The sequence below is a fragment of the Halichoerus grypus genome, chromosome 8 (assembly GCF_964656455.1).
Source record: "Halichoerus grypus chromosome 8, mHalGry1.hap1.1, whole genome shotgun sequence".
NCBI lineage: Eukaryota > Metazoa > Chordata > Mammalia > Carnivora > Phocidae > Halichoerus > Halichoerus grypus.
The window spans coordinates 58,525,434-58,546,724 of record NC_135719.1 but is presented as its reverse complement, the minus strand read 5'-3'; the positions used below and the strand labels follow the sequence as shown (position 1 = coordinate 58,546,724).

Here is a 21,291-nt window from a genome sequence, read left to right as displayed (position 1 = left end):
TTTCCTGCAAAGATGGCAACTTGTCTCTGTTACTATTACAAGAAGAGAATATTTCTGTAGATTAGAAGCCAGGCATAGATCAATATCCATTTAGTTTGATAAGGAAAATCTCCATTGAGTATGCCCATTTCATTATTTCACCACTGATTCACTAACCCAATATTCCAACATTAGAACAAAAGAACAAACCTTTCAAAGTTACATTCCCATTACAGAGTTCATCCCTTCCTAATATCTGCCCTCCTGTTCAATCCACACATCATCCAAACTTAGGTTCTTCCACCACTTTATGGAGCTTCTTTGTTGTGTCAGGCACAGAGATAGGCACTGGGAATATAAAACTAAGAAGGCTATGCCTGCCTTCATAAACTCGTATCTAATAAGGGGTATATATCCATTTGATACTCACCTGTTACAATAAAAAATATTCTCATATTTAAATGGCACCAATGCTCACTGCCATGCTTTATGCAACACAACTTCTCCAGTCTTCTCTGAAAAAATATATATAATATAAAAATTTTCTTAGCTCTTGAATTTTTGGAAATTACTTTCTGTTTCTTTCACAGATGAGAAACAACTTGGCTAGATTTAAAATTCCAGAATCATAGACTCTGTCCCTCATAACTATATAGGCATTGTTCCATTTCCTTCTGAATTTTATTTCGTGAGGAAAAATACAGACCAGCTGAAGTTCTCTTTTGTTGCTTTTCTTCTTGGATATATATATATATTTTTAAAGATTTTATTTATTTATTTGACAGAGAGATAGACAGAAGAGCACAAGCAGAGGGAGTGGCAGAGGGAGAGGGAGAAGCAGGCTCCGCATTGAGCAGGGAACCCGATGCGGAACTCGATCCCAGGACCCTGAGATCATGACCTGAGACGAAGGCAGATGCTTAACCATCTGAGCCACCCAGGCGCCCTGGATATATTTCTTCTTCCTCTTCTTCCTCCTTTCTTTTCTTCATCCTCTTTACCCCTCCTTCTCCTTTCTTCTCTTCTTCACCTATATATATATGGATATATTTTGTGCCTTATTAATTTTTCTGAAACAAACTGAATTCTTTACAAATTCAGAATTTTTTAACTCAAAAAATTTGCTTGTATTATACCTTTTATTACGGATCCGTTTTTTATTCTGTCTTCTTCAGGAACATCATTTCTAGCAATAGGCTTTCTCCTTTGAGTCCTTGAGATATTGTTATCCTTTTCTTGTGCTATAGATTTTGTTTTTCAGAAGCCCCTTATTTACTCATACTCAAAGATGATGATCTATTCAGGTAATACACTGAGGTAAATCGGGAAGATAAACAGTTACTTCTCAACAATCTTTGGTGACTGATAGATCCAACCATTTGAAGCGAGGGGTGCACAGCCCTCTAGCCTGACTTCGCTCATCTGAACTAGCTAGGCTCCTACTACTATGTTTACTGACTTCAATGACTAACAAAAAGAAAAGGCATGTTCTGAAACTCTCATGCCTCAAAATGCATCATACCCTAGTCTCTTCCTACCAATAATGAGTTGCCTGGTGTGAATACACACTGCAATATGGAAGTAATCCATCTCTTCCTTTTCTCTCCTAGGTGCTTGTGTTTGTTAGTAATCATGGTGCATGAATAGACTTTGGAAGAGAGATGTTGACTGGTCAGGTGAAACAGTTAATGACTGATTACCTTAGAAATAGGTCTCGGGTACTAGTTAGCATTCAAATTCAGGGTTGAAGTTGAAAATTTTCCAATCTTTTTAACTACTGAATTTCCAAACAGGAAAAAATGATAGTGACTGGCCATATTCACATTCTACCAACTTCCCCAATTTTTTTTTTTGATGATGATCTGTCCCATCAGGTGGATTTCAAAAGACCTTTTCAGAGGCAAGCTAGTTTGTCAGTTGAAAGAGACCTTAACTAAAATAAGGAGACCTACCACTGATACTGCCCAGCTAGCTTTTAAGACATTTAGCTTCCAATCCCTTATCTCTAAAAAGGGACTAGTCAAATAGTTTCCAAGGCTCTGTTTAGTTCTAACATCCTTTCATTCTAAAAACTATTTATGTTTTTCAATCCTAAAATATTTCAAGTTAAGATAACTAAACTTTCCAAAAGAATTCTAAAAGGATACCCAACTAGCACAGTGACTTAATTCAAAGATTTGACACATCTCAAATCTTATTAATCACTGATTAATTTCACAGCAACATACTTCAGCATGCTATAGCCATGAAAACTCATGATGTAAAGTAGCAATATAAGATATTTCGATCAGTAATGTGGTGTATATATACAATGGACTATTACTCAGCCATTAAAAATAATGAAATCTTGCCATTCGCAACACTGTGGATAGAACTAGAGTGTATTATGCTAAGCAAAATAAGCCAGAGAAAGGCAAATATCCTATGATTTCACTCATATGTGGAATTTAAAATAAGATAAAAACAGGGAGGCAAACCATAAGAGACTCTTAATTATAGAGAACAAACTGAGGGTTGCTGGAGGGGAGGTAGGGGGTAGGGAATGGGCTAAATGTGAGATGGGCATTAAGGAAGGCACTTGTTGAGATGAGCACTGGGTATCATATGTAAATGACGAATCCTGTATTCTGCTCCTGAAACCAATTCTACACTATAGGTTAAATAATTTGAATTTTTAAAAATTTCAAGGAAAAAAAAAGATTTCAGTTAGTAGTAACTTTAAGGATAAATAAAGCACAGAAATCTAAGAAACCATATTGTTCCAGGAAGCAAAATTAATTTAAATATATATTTGAATGATCACTGTGGAATTTAATAGGTAAAATACTGTGGAGTTTAATAAAAAAGTTACAAATGCAAGCTAAATGTTATCACATAAAAACACATAATCTTAAGATATCCAGATGCTATCTGTCTATATAGTATGGTGTTTATCTTGGATTTCACATCTTTTCTTACATTTTAGCTCAGCAAGATTTTAAATGCCATAAAACAAAACACCAAGACAGAGTTTGCTTTTTCCTCTTTGATGTGCAAAAGGGTGGGCACTGGGAGAAAAGTAGTATTTAATGAACATCACAGCACTGTGTATACCGTACCCTCTAAACCAGAGATCTGAGACCAAACCCCAGCTTTTCCACTTAGTGACTTGGACAAGTAACATCTAGGCCCCAGTTTCACCATCTGTAAAATGTACGCATTACCTTTAATATCAAAGCAAGATCTTATAACTAAAGCCCTTAGCACAATGCCTGCCACACATAAGTGGTCAAAACTTGTAGCTATTCCTGATTACCATGAATTCCTTCAAATATATATTAAATACTGTGGAGATAATGAGCAAGGAACAGGGAAGAAACAGAGGAAAGCACAAGAAGGGATAAGAGAAGGACAAGAGTGCAAGTCAATAAAGCCACTTCCTAGTTTATTCGACCTTACCATCTTTGATAATGTCTAACAACTTAGAGAACTTAATGGAGGTAGGTTACTCCCACCTGGAGTTGTAGACCTATCAGCTCTGATACTCAGCTGTGACATTGCCAGAATGGTTGTCCCTTATGAAGTCCCCATGCCTTCCCTTTGAGGGTCCCAGCAAAGAGCTATGAGAATAGATTCAAACCCCCTTCTCACAGGCTTGGTCAGTTTGACTAAAATGGAGTCGTCACTTGAGAAGCTGTAATATTTTTCATCTAATATTTTACAGAATGCTTTGAGGACTTGGAGTTAATTATCACATGAATAATCATTACTAAATGTTTATAATATTATTTATTCCCTCACAGTGTGTGCTAAAATTATGGAGGATGAGAGACTAACTCTATTAGCGTGTTTATATAATGGTATATCATAATCTGATAGTAATCAGGATCTTTTATCCTCAAAAACTGTTCTTCTAAAAAGAACTTCAAATAAAGCAATCCTACACCATTTGCCAATGTTTATTCACATAAGCAGTTTTCATTCCTGAAGGGGAAAGTTTGAGCTACTAACATTGGTGACAAAAGACACATTCCAGAGGCCCAGGTGTTGATTTGAGACACAACTGTCTAATTCCTATGGATTTTGAATAGACAAGATTATGTAACAGGCATAGCCTTTGATTACATTTTCATTCAGTTCTCATAAAAATTGGTAATAAAAAGCACCAAATATATTAGGTGATTTTCATATTCCATTCCATGGGAAATGGAATCTCTTATATGTTGCTTTTCTCTTTTTGGGAAATAACTGCCTAATCTATATATATTTTCTTCAAATGCCTTTGTCCAGTTCTTTTTTTTTTTTTTTTTTATCCTGGGATAGGCAATCAACAGATTTCACCATGTACAAATGCTGGATAATCAGATTCAAGGCTATAGCAAACCTGCCAGATGGGAGGAAAAATGTCTTGCACACTATAATACAACTGTAACTCACATCTGACTTAAGTAAGCAGCTTCCAGTTTCAGCACCTGCAAAAGTAGTAAATAAGTCAACTCAGATATATGTACACTGTGCTCACTTTGCACGGTGATGCGGGACTGTAAAAATAATTGTGCAAACTGCATCTGTGCAAAGCACTTTTGCTAATTAATAGGAAAAATTAGGATTCTGCTGTGACTCTTGGAAATATTGTCAAAAGAAACAAGACTTTTACTGTCAGTTATCAATATATAGGCAAATGAAAAAAATAGTACAACATTTAATACATTGTAATTGGAAATACTAGAAACATTGAGAATTAAAGTGTTTCATTTCTTTTTAAAATCTTATCAAGAGTAGTTTGACCAGTACTTGCATTTTTCATCTCATCATGTAACTATAAAGAGCAAGCATCTTTTCTACTCCTTGATGGAATGTCATATTCCTTCCAAAGTTTGGGTCAATTACTGACAATGTATCCTTTCTACTTTCAACATCATAACATATCTCAGAGTTACTTAAATGTAAAGATTTTCCTCCAATGTCACTTCCACTAGGACATCTTCATCTTCTTCCTCATCTATTGCCAAGAAGCTCACTTTCGCTGAGTTCCCCATCCGCTTCTCTAGTCTCTCCATTGGCGATAGTGTCAACATTCCCAAGTTCGGTAATCTTGTCAATTAACTCATTTATATTCTATGCAAATTTCACTCCAGCCTTATCACTTTTTATTTCTTTGCTGCGCTTTCATCTTTGCTGGTCAGTTCCCTCTTTTGATTGTCCATGTTTGTAAAATGTCACATGGGTTCATCACTGGGAAGCAAGGCAGCCACACAACTACACACTTTGCTGTGTGTGTAAACTGAACAGGTGAACACCAGCAGACTTTGAAAGAAGCAATGTAATTGATCACTGATGACATATCTGTTATTTATGTAGTGATTTGTGGACTAAAAAACTAGCAGCAAAGTTTGTACTTTATGCAATGATACACATTTACTACACCATGATAAGTGAAATCTGAACCTGTTTTTTGGGACAGGGGTGTTATTTTACTAAACTATGGGAGTTGAAATCTGGGCATATCACACCATGTAAAGTGAGTACTGCCTGCACATTTAATCAATGAATTGGTCCTTTAATGTCTATCAAAATAACATCATAAGTTTATTATATAATTGGAGATAAAGTGTGTGAATTATTAATATTAATATTTCCTGCCATTATGGAATATAGTTAGGAAGAAAAAAAAAAATCTGTTTAATTAACTATAATACCAGGCACAGAATGACTGCTAGAGGGGTGGTATAAACAGCCGGCCATGAAAGCAGGACCTGGAGTCCTAAAGTGACGATCGTGAATAGCATGACTATGAAAGCAATAATGGCAATGATAAATGCTTTTAAACTACTTCCTAACTCTACTTGTTTAGGGTTGTGACACATTAAGAAGTCAATTCTCAAGCCTATGTTTGACTTGATTGAGCAGTAAATTTCACATTTTGTGTTAGAAAGGGAAATGTGTATTTTTAGAGTCTAGTAAAGTTTCTACCTAGGCAGTTTGACAGAAATGTTCATTCACTGCTGAGTACATAAGTGTGATTTTAATGTTTTTCTCTTCCCAAAGGAACTGTCCATATCTCTTTAGGGAACACACACACACACAGACAGCAGGTACATGTAGAACACTGCAGAAAGCAATTTGTAAAAGAGGAAAACATATCTGTGCATTTAAACAGTACCTTTTAAAAGGTTTTAGGCAAGTCTTGTAAGCTGTTACTTGTTTTAAAACAGTATTAAATTTTTCCTCCAAAATAAAGGCGGCAAACAGAAACCCAACTTTCCTAACTAGAATTTTAGTATTTCCTGCCATAAAAATCTCTCAAATTCTTCAACAACACAATTAAAGACTTTAAATTAACTTGGCTATTAGAATTCAAATGAAGAAATGACACCTCCTGGTGAGTGTTGTGATGGAAGGCTTTTCTCAATTATAAACATATTTAATCAATAACTTGCCTGGCCATCATTTCATGTTGTTTACTCTGGGCAGAAACCGTCATTTCATGATGTTTACTCTGGGCTGTATCACTGCTCATAGAATACATACAAGACAAGCCATACAAGTTTTAACCACAAACCCAAGCACTGAGCAGGCTCTGGTCCTTAGTGAAACAATGACAAATATGCAAACTGGATGCATGCATTTTCACTGTCCCTTAGAGGCCTTTTCCCATCAACTGTGATTTTAACAGTAGTTACAAAAACAAACAAAAAACCTTTGTTAATAAAGAAAACTCATTTCACCAGATTCTTGGTTAATAAATGATTTTACATTATAAAGAAGGAGTTTTCCCTATTAGACATTTGAGGGCTCTAAAAATCTGCCATCTCTATTCTACTCAACCCAAAAAGTCTTAGTGAAGGAAGTAGAATTCCAAGGTTGTTGGGCAGAGAGTCCATCATTCTGGATTTATCTTCTTACAGTCTTTGATCTAGATAACCAACCATAATGTCCATATTTTTTTCATAATTTTTATATGTGGGCATTATGCATGAATCCTCAAGGAATTTAATAACTTTGAAATATTCCCTTATTAAGAATTGAATTATTATCACAATAAACTTGGAAGCATTTCCTAGCAGCTGTTAAATGCAAGGCTCAAACTATTCTATGTATTCTTTAATTATCTCTTTTTAGCCTCACCACAGTGTTGCCAGATAGGTGGTTTTATCCCCACTTTAAAAATAAGAAAATGAAAGTTCATGGAGTTTTAATTATCTGTTAATGAGTGAGACCATCTGCATAATCAAAGCAGTATGATTCCATTGCCCAGGATTTTTAGTATTTGAAGAAATCAAGAATATAATTGCAGATTATTTATAGGATAAAAAAATGAACATATTTTTATAGTAGAGGTGTTTGGACAGGGCTTCATAGGATAACAGAGAAAGGATGTTCCCAACATGTGGTTTGTCTTAGTGAAAACATGAAGAAAGTTTTCAAGAATTAGGCTACTGTGAACAGCATGGACCCACAACATGGATGAAGTAAAAGGTCATCAGAAGCATCCTAAGAAAGTGCTGGGTTTTAGGATTTGATTCATGGTACAGTGAGATGCAAGTGACTTTCCAGAAGAGAATGGAATGATGAGAATGATCCATCTTTTACTCAAATAGAGGACTTATTTCTAGAAATAAATCTGACTATGCCACTCATAGCCAAAAACTTAAGAGACTTCTCAGCAGCTCTGGGATAATGTCTCAACACTTCTGTGGCATTCAAGGTACCAAGATTTTCATAAAAGTTTCCTCTTGATACTCCCTCATCTGTGTTCCATCCATACTAAACTACTTGCAGTTTCCAGGATGCACCATTCTGTCTGATGCATATGCTTTCACGCTATTTCCTTGACTTCCTTTGTCTAAGAGATGAACTCCAACTCAGCCTTTAGGAAGCTCCTTAACGATTTTCTCCTCTGTGAAACCCCTAAAAGTAATAGTTGCTAAGAAATTAGTGTCTATATTTTAAGCCCTGTTCCTTGCCTCAAAGACTGTCTCATTGTTCCACAAAAGAGTATTGGGAAAATACTAGAAGCATTTTCATTAAAGTTATGAGCAAATCAAAAACATTAACTCTGTTAACCAAAGTCCCAACAGGTATCTGATGGCACACCCTGATTAAGATTATTTGGAAAGGATTTAATAAAGAAACTACGTAGAAAGGTATAGGCAGGGGATATAAAGAAACCAGAAGAAAGAGTGAACTATTGAACTATTCCTTGCATTAACAGTAACAAAGGAAGAGGAAGCAACTAGAACCTGGAAAAATATTGTCACCTAGTGAGGGCTGCTTGAAGGAAATTATGTTTGGTTGCAGGATTCAGTTAGCACAAGGTGAGCCCCCAGGAAGGAGACTAAAGAAATAAATACCTGACGTGACTCTCTTCCCTCCTTCTAATCTCTTGCCAGGGCTTCCCTTTGGCCAGACCCAAATAGACACTAGAGTATAGAAGACACCACTGAAATTGTCAGACAGCCCGTGAGGGCAGAAGGCAGAGTGAAAAAGGGTGGAAAATTAATTTGGAGAGCCAAATGGAGGATAACAAGCATATCTACTTTAAATACTATCATGTAATATAGAAGTACAAGCCATTAGCCAAGGCAAACAAGAGGTATAAAAACTAGAAAGGAAAAGTGAAATGTTCATTGATTAAAGATAATTTATTATATATGTGCAACACTCAAAAGAATTAAGGGCAATCTTTCATTAAAAAATTCAGTTGGGGGAGCACCTGGATGGCTCAGTTGGTTAAGCATCAGTCTCTTGATTTCAGCTCAGGGTTGTGGGATCGAGCCCCACTTTGGGCTCCGCCCTGGGCAGGGAGCCTGCTTAAGATTCTCTCTCTCCTTTTCCTCTGCCCGTCTCCCCTCCTTTCTCTCTCTCTCTCTCTCAAAAAAAAAAAAAAAAATCAGTTCGATGGATAAAAAAATTAACATACAATCATCACTAGCCTTCCTATTATCAACATAATGGAAGAAGTGGTCCCATTTAAAAGAGGTTAAGATACAATACCTAGAAATAAGCTTTCAAAAATATGCAACATCCTGGGGCACCTGAGTGCGGTCAGTTAAGCATCTGACTCATGGTTGTGAGATCAAGCCCCATGTGGGGCTCTGCACCCAGCAAGGAGTCTACTTGAGATTCTCTCCCTCTACCCCTCCCATTAATGTTTGCGTGCTCTCTCTCTCTCTCTCTCAAATAAATAAATAAGTCATTTTTAAAAAGCCTTTAAAAAATATGTAACATTCACACAAAGAAAAATGTAAAACATAATTGAAGTACACAAAAGAAGACTTGAATAATAGGAAGTTATATTCTATTCTTGAATAGGAAGACTTCATAAGGATATCACCAACTTAGGGATAATATAAAACTATCTTATTTTCCCAAAAAAGTTCTCACCTTTGCTTGTGAGCCCCACTTTCTACTACATGGATGCCTCCTTTACTGATACCACAATCCAGGTCTGTACCCTATTAGTTACTTGCACCATTAGAAAGTTATTTAGATTTTTAAGACCTATTCCTGCTCACATTAAATTCTAATCACTTATTAGATTCAAAGCTCTCCTTATCTCCCCACAAGCAGGTGAAAATGGTGATGCTAGCAGTAAGGAAGGTGTGGGCTTCTCTTATCTGTACCTTTCTTCTTTCCTTTGGTGGTGGTTTCTGTGTTGTGGGGGAGAAAGGAAGGAGAGGGAAAAGACAGGTGACTACTTCAGGAGTGATCATTTGTAGTCACTGTCTGCTTAAGGGTCATTGTCTATTTGGCTAATGCTAAGGGCTGTTCCAGTTCATTGTCTTTGGGGAAGCAGCAGCTCGCTAGAGATGGCTGGTGTGAGACTCATTTCCAAATAGATCCTTGGGGCATTAATGGACTCTTCCAAGGGTCCAGACTTGCCCTCTTATTCCTGATGCACCTCACCTGTTTCATCATGCCACATTCTTCTAAGGTGCATGCATCTTTGCCCCATCTGTGACAATCCCTGACAAGGCTATAGCCCATGACCACATCTTCCTTCCCTTTCTTGTGCCCAACTCTGGCACTTTGAGCACATTCAGGAACCATTTCTCATACTTCCTAGCAGCCATGGATTTAAGGCGGTGGTCCTGGCACACACTGTGGCTGGTTGTCCCCTATTTGGCTCAGGTCATATTGTCTGCTAAGTAAGCAACCAATTCAAAGCTGAAATAACCATCTTGCTTCCAAGGATTAGGAGTGTATTTCTCTGGGAGTTTTCTTCCCTTTACCTGAGGTAAAACAAAACAAAACAAAACAAAACAAAACAACCATTTCCTATCCTCCCCTCACTTTCTATCCTTTAAACCTTTTATTATCAAATGACTGGGATGGGTGGGGTTGTGGGGAGGGGGCGTCCTTTTGGTGAAGTGACTCTCATCAGGTCTTGTTGAAAGGTTCTGGCCCAAATCAGTGATCCTCTGAGGGTATAAATTGGGTCTCTTAGAGCCTTTTATTTTCAGCTTTGGTTATTAGCCATTCATTCATTCATTTATATATTTTTAAAAAATAAGATTCTTGTTAGTCTCATATATTGCATATAAATTATTACAATCTCTGTGGGACAACTCATGGATTGGAAAAAAAAATATTGTTAAAATATGCATACTACCAAAAGTAATCTACAGATTTAATGCAATGCCTATCAAAATACTGATAGCATTTTTCACAGAACTAGAAGAAATAATCCTAAAATTTGTATGGAACAAAGACCCCAAATAGCCAAAGCAATCTTGAAAAAGAACAAAACTGGAGGTATCACAATCCCAGATTTCAAGATATACTACAAAGCAGTAGTAATCAAAACAATATGGTACTGGCATAAAAATAGACACATAGATCAATGAAACAGAATAGAAAACCCAAAAATAAACCCACAATTATATGGTTAAAGCAGGAAAGAATATCCAATTGGAAAAAAGACAGTCTCTTCAACAAATGATGTTGGGAAAACTAGACCACTTTCTTATACCATACACAAAAATGAACTCAAAATGGATTAAAGAACTAAATATGAGACCTGAAACCATAAAAATCCTAGAAAAGAACACAAGTAGTAATTTCTCTGATACTGACCATAGCAACATTTTTTTCCCAAATATGTCTCCTGAGGCAAGGGAAACAAAGAAAAACTGTTGGGACTACATCATAATAAAAAGCTTCTTCACAGCAAAGGAAACAACAAAATGCAAAAATGACCTACTGAATGGGAGAAGATATTTGCAAATGACATATCTGATAAAGGGTTAGTATCCAAAAGATATAAAGAACTTAACTCCACACCAAAAACAAACAAAACAAAAACAATCCAATTAAAAAATGGACAAAAGACATGAACAGACATTTCTCCAAAAAAATACATACCGATGCCCAACAGACACATGGAAATATGCTCAATATCACTCATCATCAGGGAAATGCACATCAAAACCACAATAAGATATTACCTCACACTTGTCAGAATGGCTAAAATTTAAAAAATAAGAAGCAACAAGTGTAGGCAAGGATGTGGAGAAAAGGGAACTCTCTTACACTGTTGGTGGGAATGCAGAATGTTGCAGTCACTCTGGAAAACAGTATTGAGGTTCCTCAAGAAGTTAAAAATAGAACTACCTTATGATACAGCCATCACACTACTGGGTATTTACCCAAAAAATATGAAAACAGTAATTCAAAGGGATAGAGGCACCCCGATGTTTACAGCAGCATTATTTACAATAGCCAAGTTATAAAAGAAGCCCAAGTGTCCGTTGACTGGTGAGTGGATAAAGAAGATGTAGTGTGTGTGTGTGTGTGTGTGTGTGTATGCATGTATATATATATATATATGTATATATATATATATATATATATATATATATACTATTCCATATATATATATATGGAATATTATTCAGCCATAAGAAAGAATAAGATCTTGCCATTTGCAACAACACGGATGGATCTAGAGGGCATAATGTTAAGTGAAATGAGTCAATCAGAGAAAGGCAAACACCATATGATTTTACTCATATGTGGAATTTAGAAAACAAAACAAATGAACAAAAAAGAAAGAGACAAACTGAAAAACCAACTTTTAACTACAGAGAACAAAGTGATGGATGGCAGAGGGGAGGAGGGGGATGGGTGAAGTAGGTGATGGGGATGAAGAGTACACTGAGTAGTGTCGTAGTTTTGTTGAAGCACTGTATTATATACCTCAAACTAATATAATGTTACATGTTAATTACACTGGAACTTAAAAATTTTTTTAAATAAATAAGAATCTGCTTTAAAAAATCTCTATGGGACAAAATTAAAGTTCCACCTACTTTGACAAGTAAATTTAACTTACAGAAATTATACTAAAAACTTGTAAATATGAATAATAAGTATTTATTATAGTTTGTTTATAATAGCAAAAGATAAATAAAAACATGGTTAAATAAATTATGGTATATTCACATAATGGAATAAAGGCCAAACATTATTTTAAATGTTTTAAATATTTCCGTGTTTCAATTATTTGTAAACGTTTCAGTGATTCACTTTCATGCAACTACTCATTGAACATTTACTTTGTAGTTAGTGCTGTGCTATTCCAGGCTATCTTAGAGAATAAGGGATAACTTTATACATATTGAAATGGAATGATCTATGCAGTTTTAGGTGAAAAGATAAAGGTGAGTTTAAGGATAGTTAGAACATATGCCCCTATATGTGGAAAAAATATGTATGTTCATAGATGTTAATACATGTATATATATTAAGAGGTTGGTGTTATTATCCCTATTTTACAAATAAGAAAACAGACTTGAGACTATGGCAAAATCTGAACAGAGAACCAGTAGGGATGTAACTATGATTTTAATTTAAAATTATCTGACCCCAAATCACAGGGACTTTCTGATACAGCATGTTAACCCTTGACTAACCTTTACCAGGAGAGAATGGACTACACCTTTTTATACCATCAGTAGACCTTGCAAATATACATTATAGGTATTGCAGCATATAGATATAGGTATTGCAGCACTGTGTTCATAGGTTGGTCTCTCCTGGCCTACTGTGGGCTTCATGAAAGCAGATGTTCTACAGAGCCATCTTTGTGGCCCCAGTGCTTTGGTAGGGCACATTGTAGAAAAGCTCTTTTAGGCATGAAAGGCAATAACACACCTTTGTACATAAGCAATGAATAGAGCTCAATTGGGCCTAGTAAGTCAATGGCAAGTTCTTCTAACCATACTACTACTAACAGGGTGTCTTATGATATCTGAGAACCATATGAAATTTTAGCTCAGTGGGCTAAATATGATTATACCAAAGCCTCAAACCTGCAGAGCAAATTTAATTTAATGAACATTTATCAATACCTATTATGTGCTATTAACGAAAAGAACCATTCATTTCCATGAACTCACTTTCAAGCCCCTTATGCAGAAAATGTACGTGTCTATTATTAAAGTAGCCTGGAAGTTTGAGCCAGTAAATGTCTGCTTATTTGCAGGTCGCCCCTCCAAAGATTCAGTGGGTCAGATATCTGTTCATGTGGACATCACCGCTACCCCAGGAACTGGAGAGCATAAAGTCACTGTAAAAGGTATATATCGAGTCCAGATAGACCAAACAGCCTAGTGGACTTTAACCTTTGCAATAATATAAAAAAATGTAATTTTTTCTTAGATATGTTTTTAAAAAGATTTAATGATTTTAGGGCATGCTCATAATTTTTTCATGAAACCAGAACTTTTGATCTAAAGCTGAAAAAAATCAATGGTACAGATATTTAGCCTATATTATCTGAAGTATCTAGTTTAAATACATTGGAGATTACGTTTCAAACCAGTATACACTGAACATTTTCTCTTGTTGATGCTAGGATATACATTGAACATTAGGGCTATGGTTGGCTCCATAACTTGTCAAATTTTATATATTAGGTCAGTAAGTTCTTACTATTCACATTATCTACCTATTTACTTCTTTTTCTATGTGATTTTCAACAACGGGCTTGATTTTTTTTTTTTTTAATGACTAGTTCAATCTATTGGTTTTAGATTGCAAAAATACAATCTGAATGCTGGGGTCATTTCAAAGGTGAAATTTAATGGTCAATTTTGCTCAATAGAACCATATTCTATTTTATATTATTATAGACATAGTCACAATATCCACCTCATTAAAAACCATGGCCTTCTGACACATTTTAAAATTGCATTGCCTAATGTATGTTTGCATTATAAAAGTAACACAGTTATAGTCTATAATAGATTATGTACAGTGTTGGTAAGTGGGCATGCCTACACTTGCCAGTGTCTTTAAATATTTTTCAAAAATATTTTGACACTACAGATCAAATGCCCAAAGTTTTGTGAACTTTTACAATAACTATTTTAATTATAATATATTTTAACATTTTCAAAGGATGACGCAAGTATACATTTAAGAATGTACATTTAAGAATTATTTGTGATGCCTGAAGTTAGGAAACAGCCATACTATTTAAGAATAAGTTATTGGTTAAATATAGGATGCAGTATCCATATAGTAGAATATTTGCAATTGAAAAACATATAATGGATTAGAAAGATACCCATGATAGACTTTAAAAATATAACTTATAAGGAGATGAACCATGAGAGACTATGGACTCTGAGAAACAAACTGAGGGTTCTAGAGGGGAGAGGGTGGGGGGATGGATTAGCCTGGTGATGGGTATTAAAGAGGGCAGGTTCTGCATGGAGCACTGGGTGTTATATGCAAACAATGAATCATGGAACACTACATCAAAAACTAATGATGTAATGTATGGTGATTAACATAACATAATAAAAAATAAAAAAAAAAAGTTAATAAAAAAGTAAGAAAGGAGATCTCATACATCAAAAAAAAAAAGAAAATTAACTCTAAGGACCAAAGGGGAAGATAAGATTCCCCACATTTGTTTGCTAACATTTTGCATTCCTTTCCCTTTGTGGTTTTTAGTGATTGCTATTAATGACCTAAACTGGCAGACCACTACAATGTTCCGGCCCTTTGTGGAAGTTTGTATACTGGGACCTAACCTTGGAGACAAGAAGAGAAAACAAGGCACCAAGACAAAAAGCAACACGTGGTCACCAAAGTACAATGAAACATTTCAATTGTAAGTCAGGACCCAACCCACCTATTCAACCAGGCAATAGCCATTATACAGCTTAAACTTACTGAGGGGTGCAGGGTGGGAATGGCACTGGGCTTTGCGAAAGAAAGCAATCCTATAGGTTGATGTATTCCTGTTCACCCCTGATCCCAGCAAATTAAGACAGCTATGGTTTTAGTTCCCTTCCATTGCTCAGTAGATGTTCAGTGCCTACCATGCATCAAGCACTACTGTAGGAATTTGGTATAAATAACAGAAGGTCTCTGCTGTCATAGAAGTTGCTTTCTAGAAATGACTAATGTCATTGATGAGAAATATCAAAATCACAAATAAGCAAAAATTAATCATAGGATAGTACTATACAGAGAATTAAAACAGGCTGATGTAATAGATTGGTTGATTGGCTGCTTAGATTGGGTGTTCAGAAAAGCCTCTCTGAGCACATGACTTTTAAATCGAAACCTGAGGGGAAAAAGAAGAACCAGTCATGCAAGCAAGATGGTGGAGAGCATCTCAGGCCAAGCAAAATGGCTAGCGCAGAGACTAAGGCAGGAGCACACTTGGCATATTTAAGAAATAGTATACAATGGGCAAGGGAGTGAGATGAAATGAGTTTGAAGAAGTGGCCAGAGTACGGTACGGAGTAAAGGTGCACAGGACTTTGCTGTCAGGGTAAAGGAGACTAGGTGACATTCTAAGGTCAATCGGAGGCCTTGAAGAATTTTCAGATAAGAACATGAATGATCTGACTTACATCTTTAAGTGATTATTCTGTTTGCTATATTAAAAAAAATGATGGGAAAACAAGAGCAAACATGTAAAGATGAGTTAGAAGGCTATTGCAGTAGTCCAGGCAAGAGATATTACTGACTCACAGATGGTCGTAGGGAAATGGAAGGAAGGAGTAGAGAGATTGAAAGAAGTGGAAAGATGCTGGTTATGTACTGGAAGTAGATTCTATAGAACTTGCACTCGACAGGAGGTAGCACATGAAAGAAAGAGTATATAAGTTGGGTTTCTGAAAATAATTTAGGATATTTCATCAAGACAGCCTTATTTACAAAGAAATTTACTAGGATGTGAGAATCGAAGGACTATAAGCAATAGTGATGTAAACTGGGGCTACTAGTAGTCAAGCTATTACCCCTACTGTGCATGTAGGAGAGGAACATTAGTTACTAAGACTGGAAAAATAACTTCATGTGTCATCAGCCACCTCAAAAAGAGCAGTGGCCTTTCCATGGAGGCAAACAGTACCCTAGAGGAGCATCACACACAAGGGGCCAGGGAAATAGACTCTGACCTCATCCTCATCATTACTTCTGATTTCCTGAAGGGGTTTCCTTTTGGCCCAAACCAACTGGAAGCCACAGCATGAAGAAACTCTACTGATCCAGTCCTTAGGGGTCAGCATTCTATTGCAAAGTACAAGGAAAAGGATGGGAAGTATATCCAGTTGAGGCAAATGGAAGTTATCTGGCACTGAACGAAATCAAAGATGACCTCTAGGTTTTGCGCTAAGCAATTGGGTAGATAGCAATTTCTTGAGATGGGAGAATTGGGACAAGAGATGAGGAGATCGAAGATTGTTTTAAATATAATAATTTGGAGATGCCTAAGGTACATTCCAGAAGGGATATCCAATATATAGTTGGATCTAACTTGAGAATTATCTGCATATAGATATAATTGCATAAATCTAGATGAGCTGACCCAGGGATGAAGAGAGGAGGACCCAGGACCAAGACTTTGGGGTTTACACATGCACACACACTTAGCTTACCAAAACAGTTTCTCACTGGCTTGGTTCTTTGCTTGTTTCACATACTTAGTTTCCCAGAGACTTTTCAGCACACTAAGTTCTGAATATTAAACTCTATTACCACTCATTAAAACTTAACCATCCTACCACATCTCTTAAAATGGCTGTAATAGATTAATCATATTCATAATCCCTGCTAATAAACCAGCTCACAAGATTCCATGTATTTACTCCTCTAAATGACACACAAAAAATGTGGTCCAGTTAAAATGTCTTCTAAAAGTTTCTAGGAATTACTTGACTCATGCAAAATTGAGATATAACACTGTGAGGTACTAAAACCACGCACGATTCTGGGAAAAGGCAGCATTTTGATGCATTTTAATTCACAAGAAGATCTGGCTCCTATCAGATTTTGCTCTTCTGTTCTTACCCATCAGGCTTCCATTTTCTTTCACTTTATTTCAGGTTGTCTCTAAAATAAGTGCACACTTCAGTTATCTGTGTTGCTCAGAAACAAAAGTTTGACTCTGCAAAATGTTTGATCTAAAATGTCACTTAGAAAAGGAAGGGATTTGGAAGCTCGTACTGCTGAGGAACAGATGTGCATTCATTAGAAAGTCAAGGAGATCTGAGGATGAAGTAAAATAAGGGGTAGGGGAGGATTATTCTCAGTGTATTACCTCTCAGCCTTCTTCATTACGCTCAGTTCTGCACTGCCAAGTTGCTATTAGTCGAGGCCATCCTCAGCCCCACACTTGACAGGTGTCTAACTGTCGCCATCGGAAAGAACTGGCATTGAAGCACCACGCTCTGCCGGAACTGATTTACTCTGGAGATTTGTATCTAATTTGGCATCTTGTGAATAGTCTTGTCTTTGTTAGCTTGATAGTCTGTGTTGTGTATTCCCCCAAGAAAAGGCTCCTAGATATAATAGCATATCCAGGATTCTGAGGTAAAGAAAAGAGAATGTAATAATTGATATTGAAATGGCATAGAAATTCTGGCAAGAAATACTACCCCTTTTCCTTGGTCTAGCCCCCACGATCCCTACCAACCCCATCCTACCCCTATATCAGTAGGAAGACCACATCTCCAAGAATTAAGTATAAGGTATTTTAATTAATGTTTCTATTAATATGCTTAATATCAAGAGAGTAAAGCATACTCAGATTGATGTCCTATTTTTTTTTTAAGATTTTATTTATTATTTATTTGACAGAGACACAGCGAGAGAGGGAACACAAGCAGGGGGAGTGGGAGAGGGAGAAGCAGGCTTCCCGTGGAGCAGGGAGCCCGATGTGGGGCTCGATCCCAGGACCCTGGGATCATGACCCAAGCTGAAGGCAGACGCTTAATGACTGAGCCACCCAGGCGCCCCTGATGTCCTATTTCTATATAGGCAAAGAAGTTTTTAAGTTAGATTGCTAAGCAATATCTATGTAAAAACAATCTAAAATGGAAATGATATTTACATCAGAGTTAAAATACACGATACTCCATTTTGCCAAATTATATGCTGAGGAATGGAGAAAACTTTTAACAGTATTTTAGAACTACATTGATCCCTAGGTGAAGTCAAGGTTTTGCTCAAAATTCTTATTTTTAATCCACACAGCATTCTGGGTAATGAAAACCGGCCAGGGGCCTATGAGCTTCATCTCTCAGTTAAAGATTACTGCTTTGCCAGAGAAGATCGAATTATCGGAATGACAGTAATTCAACTACAGAACATAGCAGAAAAGGGAAGCTATGGGGCATGGTATCCCCTTCTGAAAAATGTCTCTATGGATGAAACTGGTTTGACTATCCTTAGAATACTCTCTCAGAGGACCAGCGATGACGTGGCTAAAGAATTTGTAAGACTGAAATCTGAAACGAGATCTGCTGAAGAGAGTGCTTGAAACAAATACTGCAAGATATCATCTTTGGGAATTCATAAACTCTGACTACTGCATGCATGTGCAAATACATGGGAATGTTTAGTTCGCCACGTTTCAGTGTTTGCCAGTACTCAAGTACAATGTCTACAAAGTATGTGGAAAACCTGCTGAACTTTTATACCAATGCTGGGCTTTGGGAAATTAATGTTCCATGAAGTGCCAAAATTATGATGTAAAGTGAAATACCCAGAGTATCTTTTAAAATGTTTCATTTCATTACCAATTTCTCATCCTTTAAACATACTAAAAAAACAACTCATTTTTTCGGTTTGTCCACTGTCTTTGTTAAATTCGCTTCTATTGCCCATAGATCAGAAAGCATTTGTTACCAAATTCTGTTTTATTTAGATTTACCTCATTGTAGATGTCATACAAGTAACTTTTTCTATCATAACTAGAAATACAGTCACTTCTAGAAAGTGTTTGTAATTTTATAGTTGCAGATCTATTGTGATGATTTTTGCATACAAATTAAAATAGAAAATGTGGGAAATATTTTATGCCGACCAGTTTCCAACCTTTCTGAAATATCACTGTGAAGAAATGCTATTAAAGCAAACTTATACAAAGCAATGCTAAATAGAGTTTGTTAACAATGTTTGATATATTGACAAAACTTTGTTCTTTAAAACTGCCAAGGTCACATCACATTTGTAAAAAAAAAAAAATAAAAAAAGGTAAGTTCATACATTTACCATCTAGCATTATGTCTTGGCTTTACCAAATGTCATTCTTTAGAAAGTCATAGGATTAAGGGTCTAGAGATGCAGTGGAAGGTTTGTTTCTTCAAATTACCTATAATAAATAACTATACTGTTAGTGTTTTACCTCTGACAGTTATGACTATCTCCTTATTTACTTAGCACTTTACTCAGTTAAATGCTTTTTTCTTTTAAAAAAATATTCAACGATTTATACTGAATGCAGCATTACTACATATTGCACTGGAGCAAAAAGACATGTCTTCATTTATTTAGTGAAAAATGTAAACTAAGATCTGAAGAAACTGCTTATAATTTTGTAACTTATGTTATTTACAAGCCCAAAATGCATCAGATACAATAGGAAAACAACTTAATACAGCTTGGTACATTAAAATAGAACTAGATCGGATTTTGAATATGAAATAGTTTTTGAATATTTGCATTTTCTGTATTTTTATGTTTTGGCTGTTTAGAGACTGTATCTAAATACTTGGCTGTAGCACAGTACCTTGTAATTGTAACTTCTGGTCATAACTGTTAGTGGACAACATACACATGCAGAAACAAGAACCTGTTACAGTGATATGTTTTGTGAACAAGCTGGTCTGCTATGTTAAGGACAGAAATGACTGGTATCATGACTGTCAGAACCATTTTGCTACTGGGTGTGAAAACAGACCAGTGAGATCCACTAATTCATGTTAAATTTTTAGGCAATTGCTTTGTTAATGACTTCTCCAAATGCATAGTACAAATGCTATCCTCCGGCATATGCATTAATAAATGGATGTATATTGAACACATGCAACACTATTATATTTTCTGCCTTTTTATTTCATTTATGCAGCATAAATTCATTCCTTAGGAATAAAAACCCCAGACTCTTTTTACTGGAAAGAACACTTCTCACATTATTTGGTTCTAATGTCTCATTAAAATTTGAGAAAATTTGTCCAGGTGTTGTGTTCATGGAAACAGCTACTATTAAAGATAATGACACTGAACATAAGGAAGGACTAAGGTATCCACCTGTATATCTCTGAATATTGTTAAGCCCCACAAGGAAAACGCAACATTTAACATATAAACAAGCAACATTCTTAAATAAAAACTTGTTACAAAAGGTTTTATTATTTGATTGAATGATTAATTCTAGATTCATCTTACAATGATTTTACAGAACATCAACTTGAGCTCTTTAGGAGCACATTGCCATAAAGCATGATACACTTGAAGAAATGGCAATTTGGATTCGCATTGATCACTTACAAGCTAAGTATTTTTTTCCAGTATTTAACTGAATCTATTCATTCTGTCTTTTTTATACAATAGTATACAATATATATATATCAAATGCTAATGGTGGCATTGTGAATTGAGTCTATTTATTAATATCACAAAGTACAGGTAATAATTTAGAAATAATTCTAAATTCTGCAGGCTCTGTTGTTTCTCCCAAGACACAAGCCTTTCTGTTATCTCCAAAACAAAGCCTGTTGTGTTTACATACCCAAATTAGTAATCACAGCATCACTGTCAACTGTAGGATCCATTACAATGTGTGGAAATTTATCTTATTCTAGATAAGATGCACAAAGATAAAGCTCTGTTATTCATTTACAGATAATCCTCACATTAGAAGTTCTTAAAGAAACACATGAAAATCAAATTTGGCCAAAATGAAGTACTTAAAACCACAGTGGAGCACTTACTAATTTAAAGGAACTCTGACGAATGATCATTTAAGTAATCAGATGTCCCCATCCCAACCCGCTCTAATGCATCTCTTTCTAGGATAAT

The 21,291-nt window shown here is 35.8% G+C and overlaps 1 protein-coding gene across 1 annotated transcript in view; it reads left to right on the top strand.

Moving 5' to 3' along the window:
• Nucleotides 1-20,304, top strand: part of UNC13C (unc-13 homolog C) — a 559,379-nt gene extending 539,075 nt beyond the window's left edge. Inside the window, exons 30-32 of the mRNA XM_078079321.1 lie at nt 13,448-13,540; nt 14,926-15,085; nt 18,463-20,304. Of these exons, the coding sequence (XP_077935447.1) occupies nt 13,448-13,540; nt 14,926-15,085; nt 18,463-18,748 (539 nt within the window). The 3' untranslated portion in view covers nt 18,749-20,304. The remainder of the gene's footprint in view (nt 1-13,447; nt 13,541-14,925; nt 15,086-18,462) is intronic.
• Nucleotides 20,305-21,291: the final 987 nt, after the last annotated feature.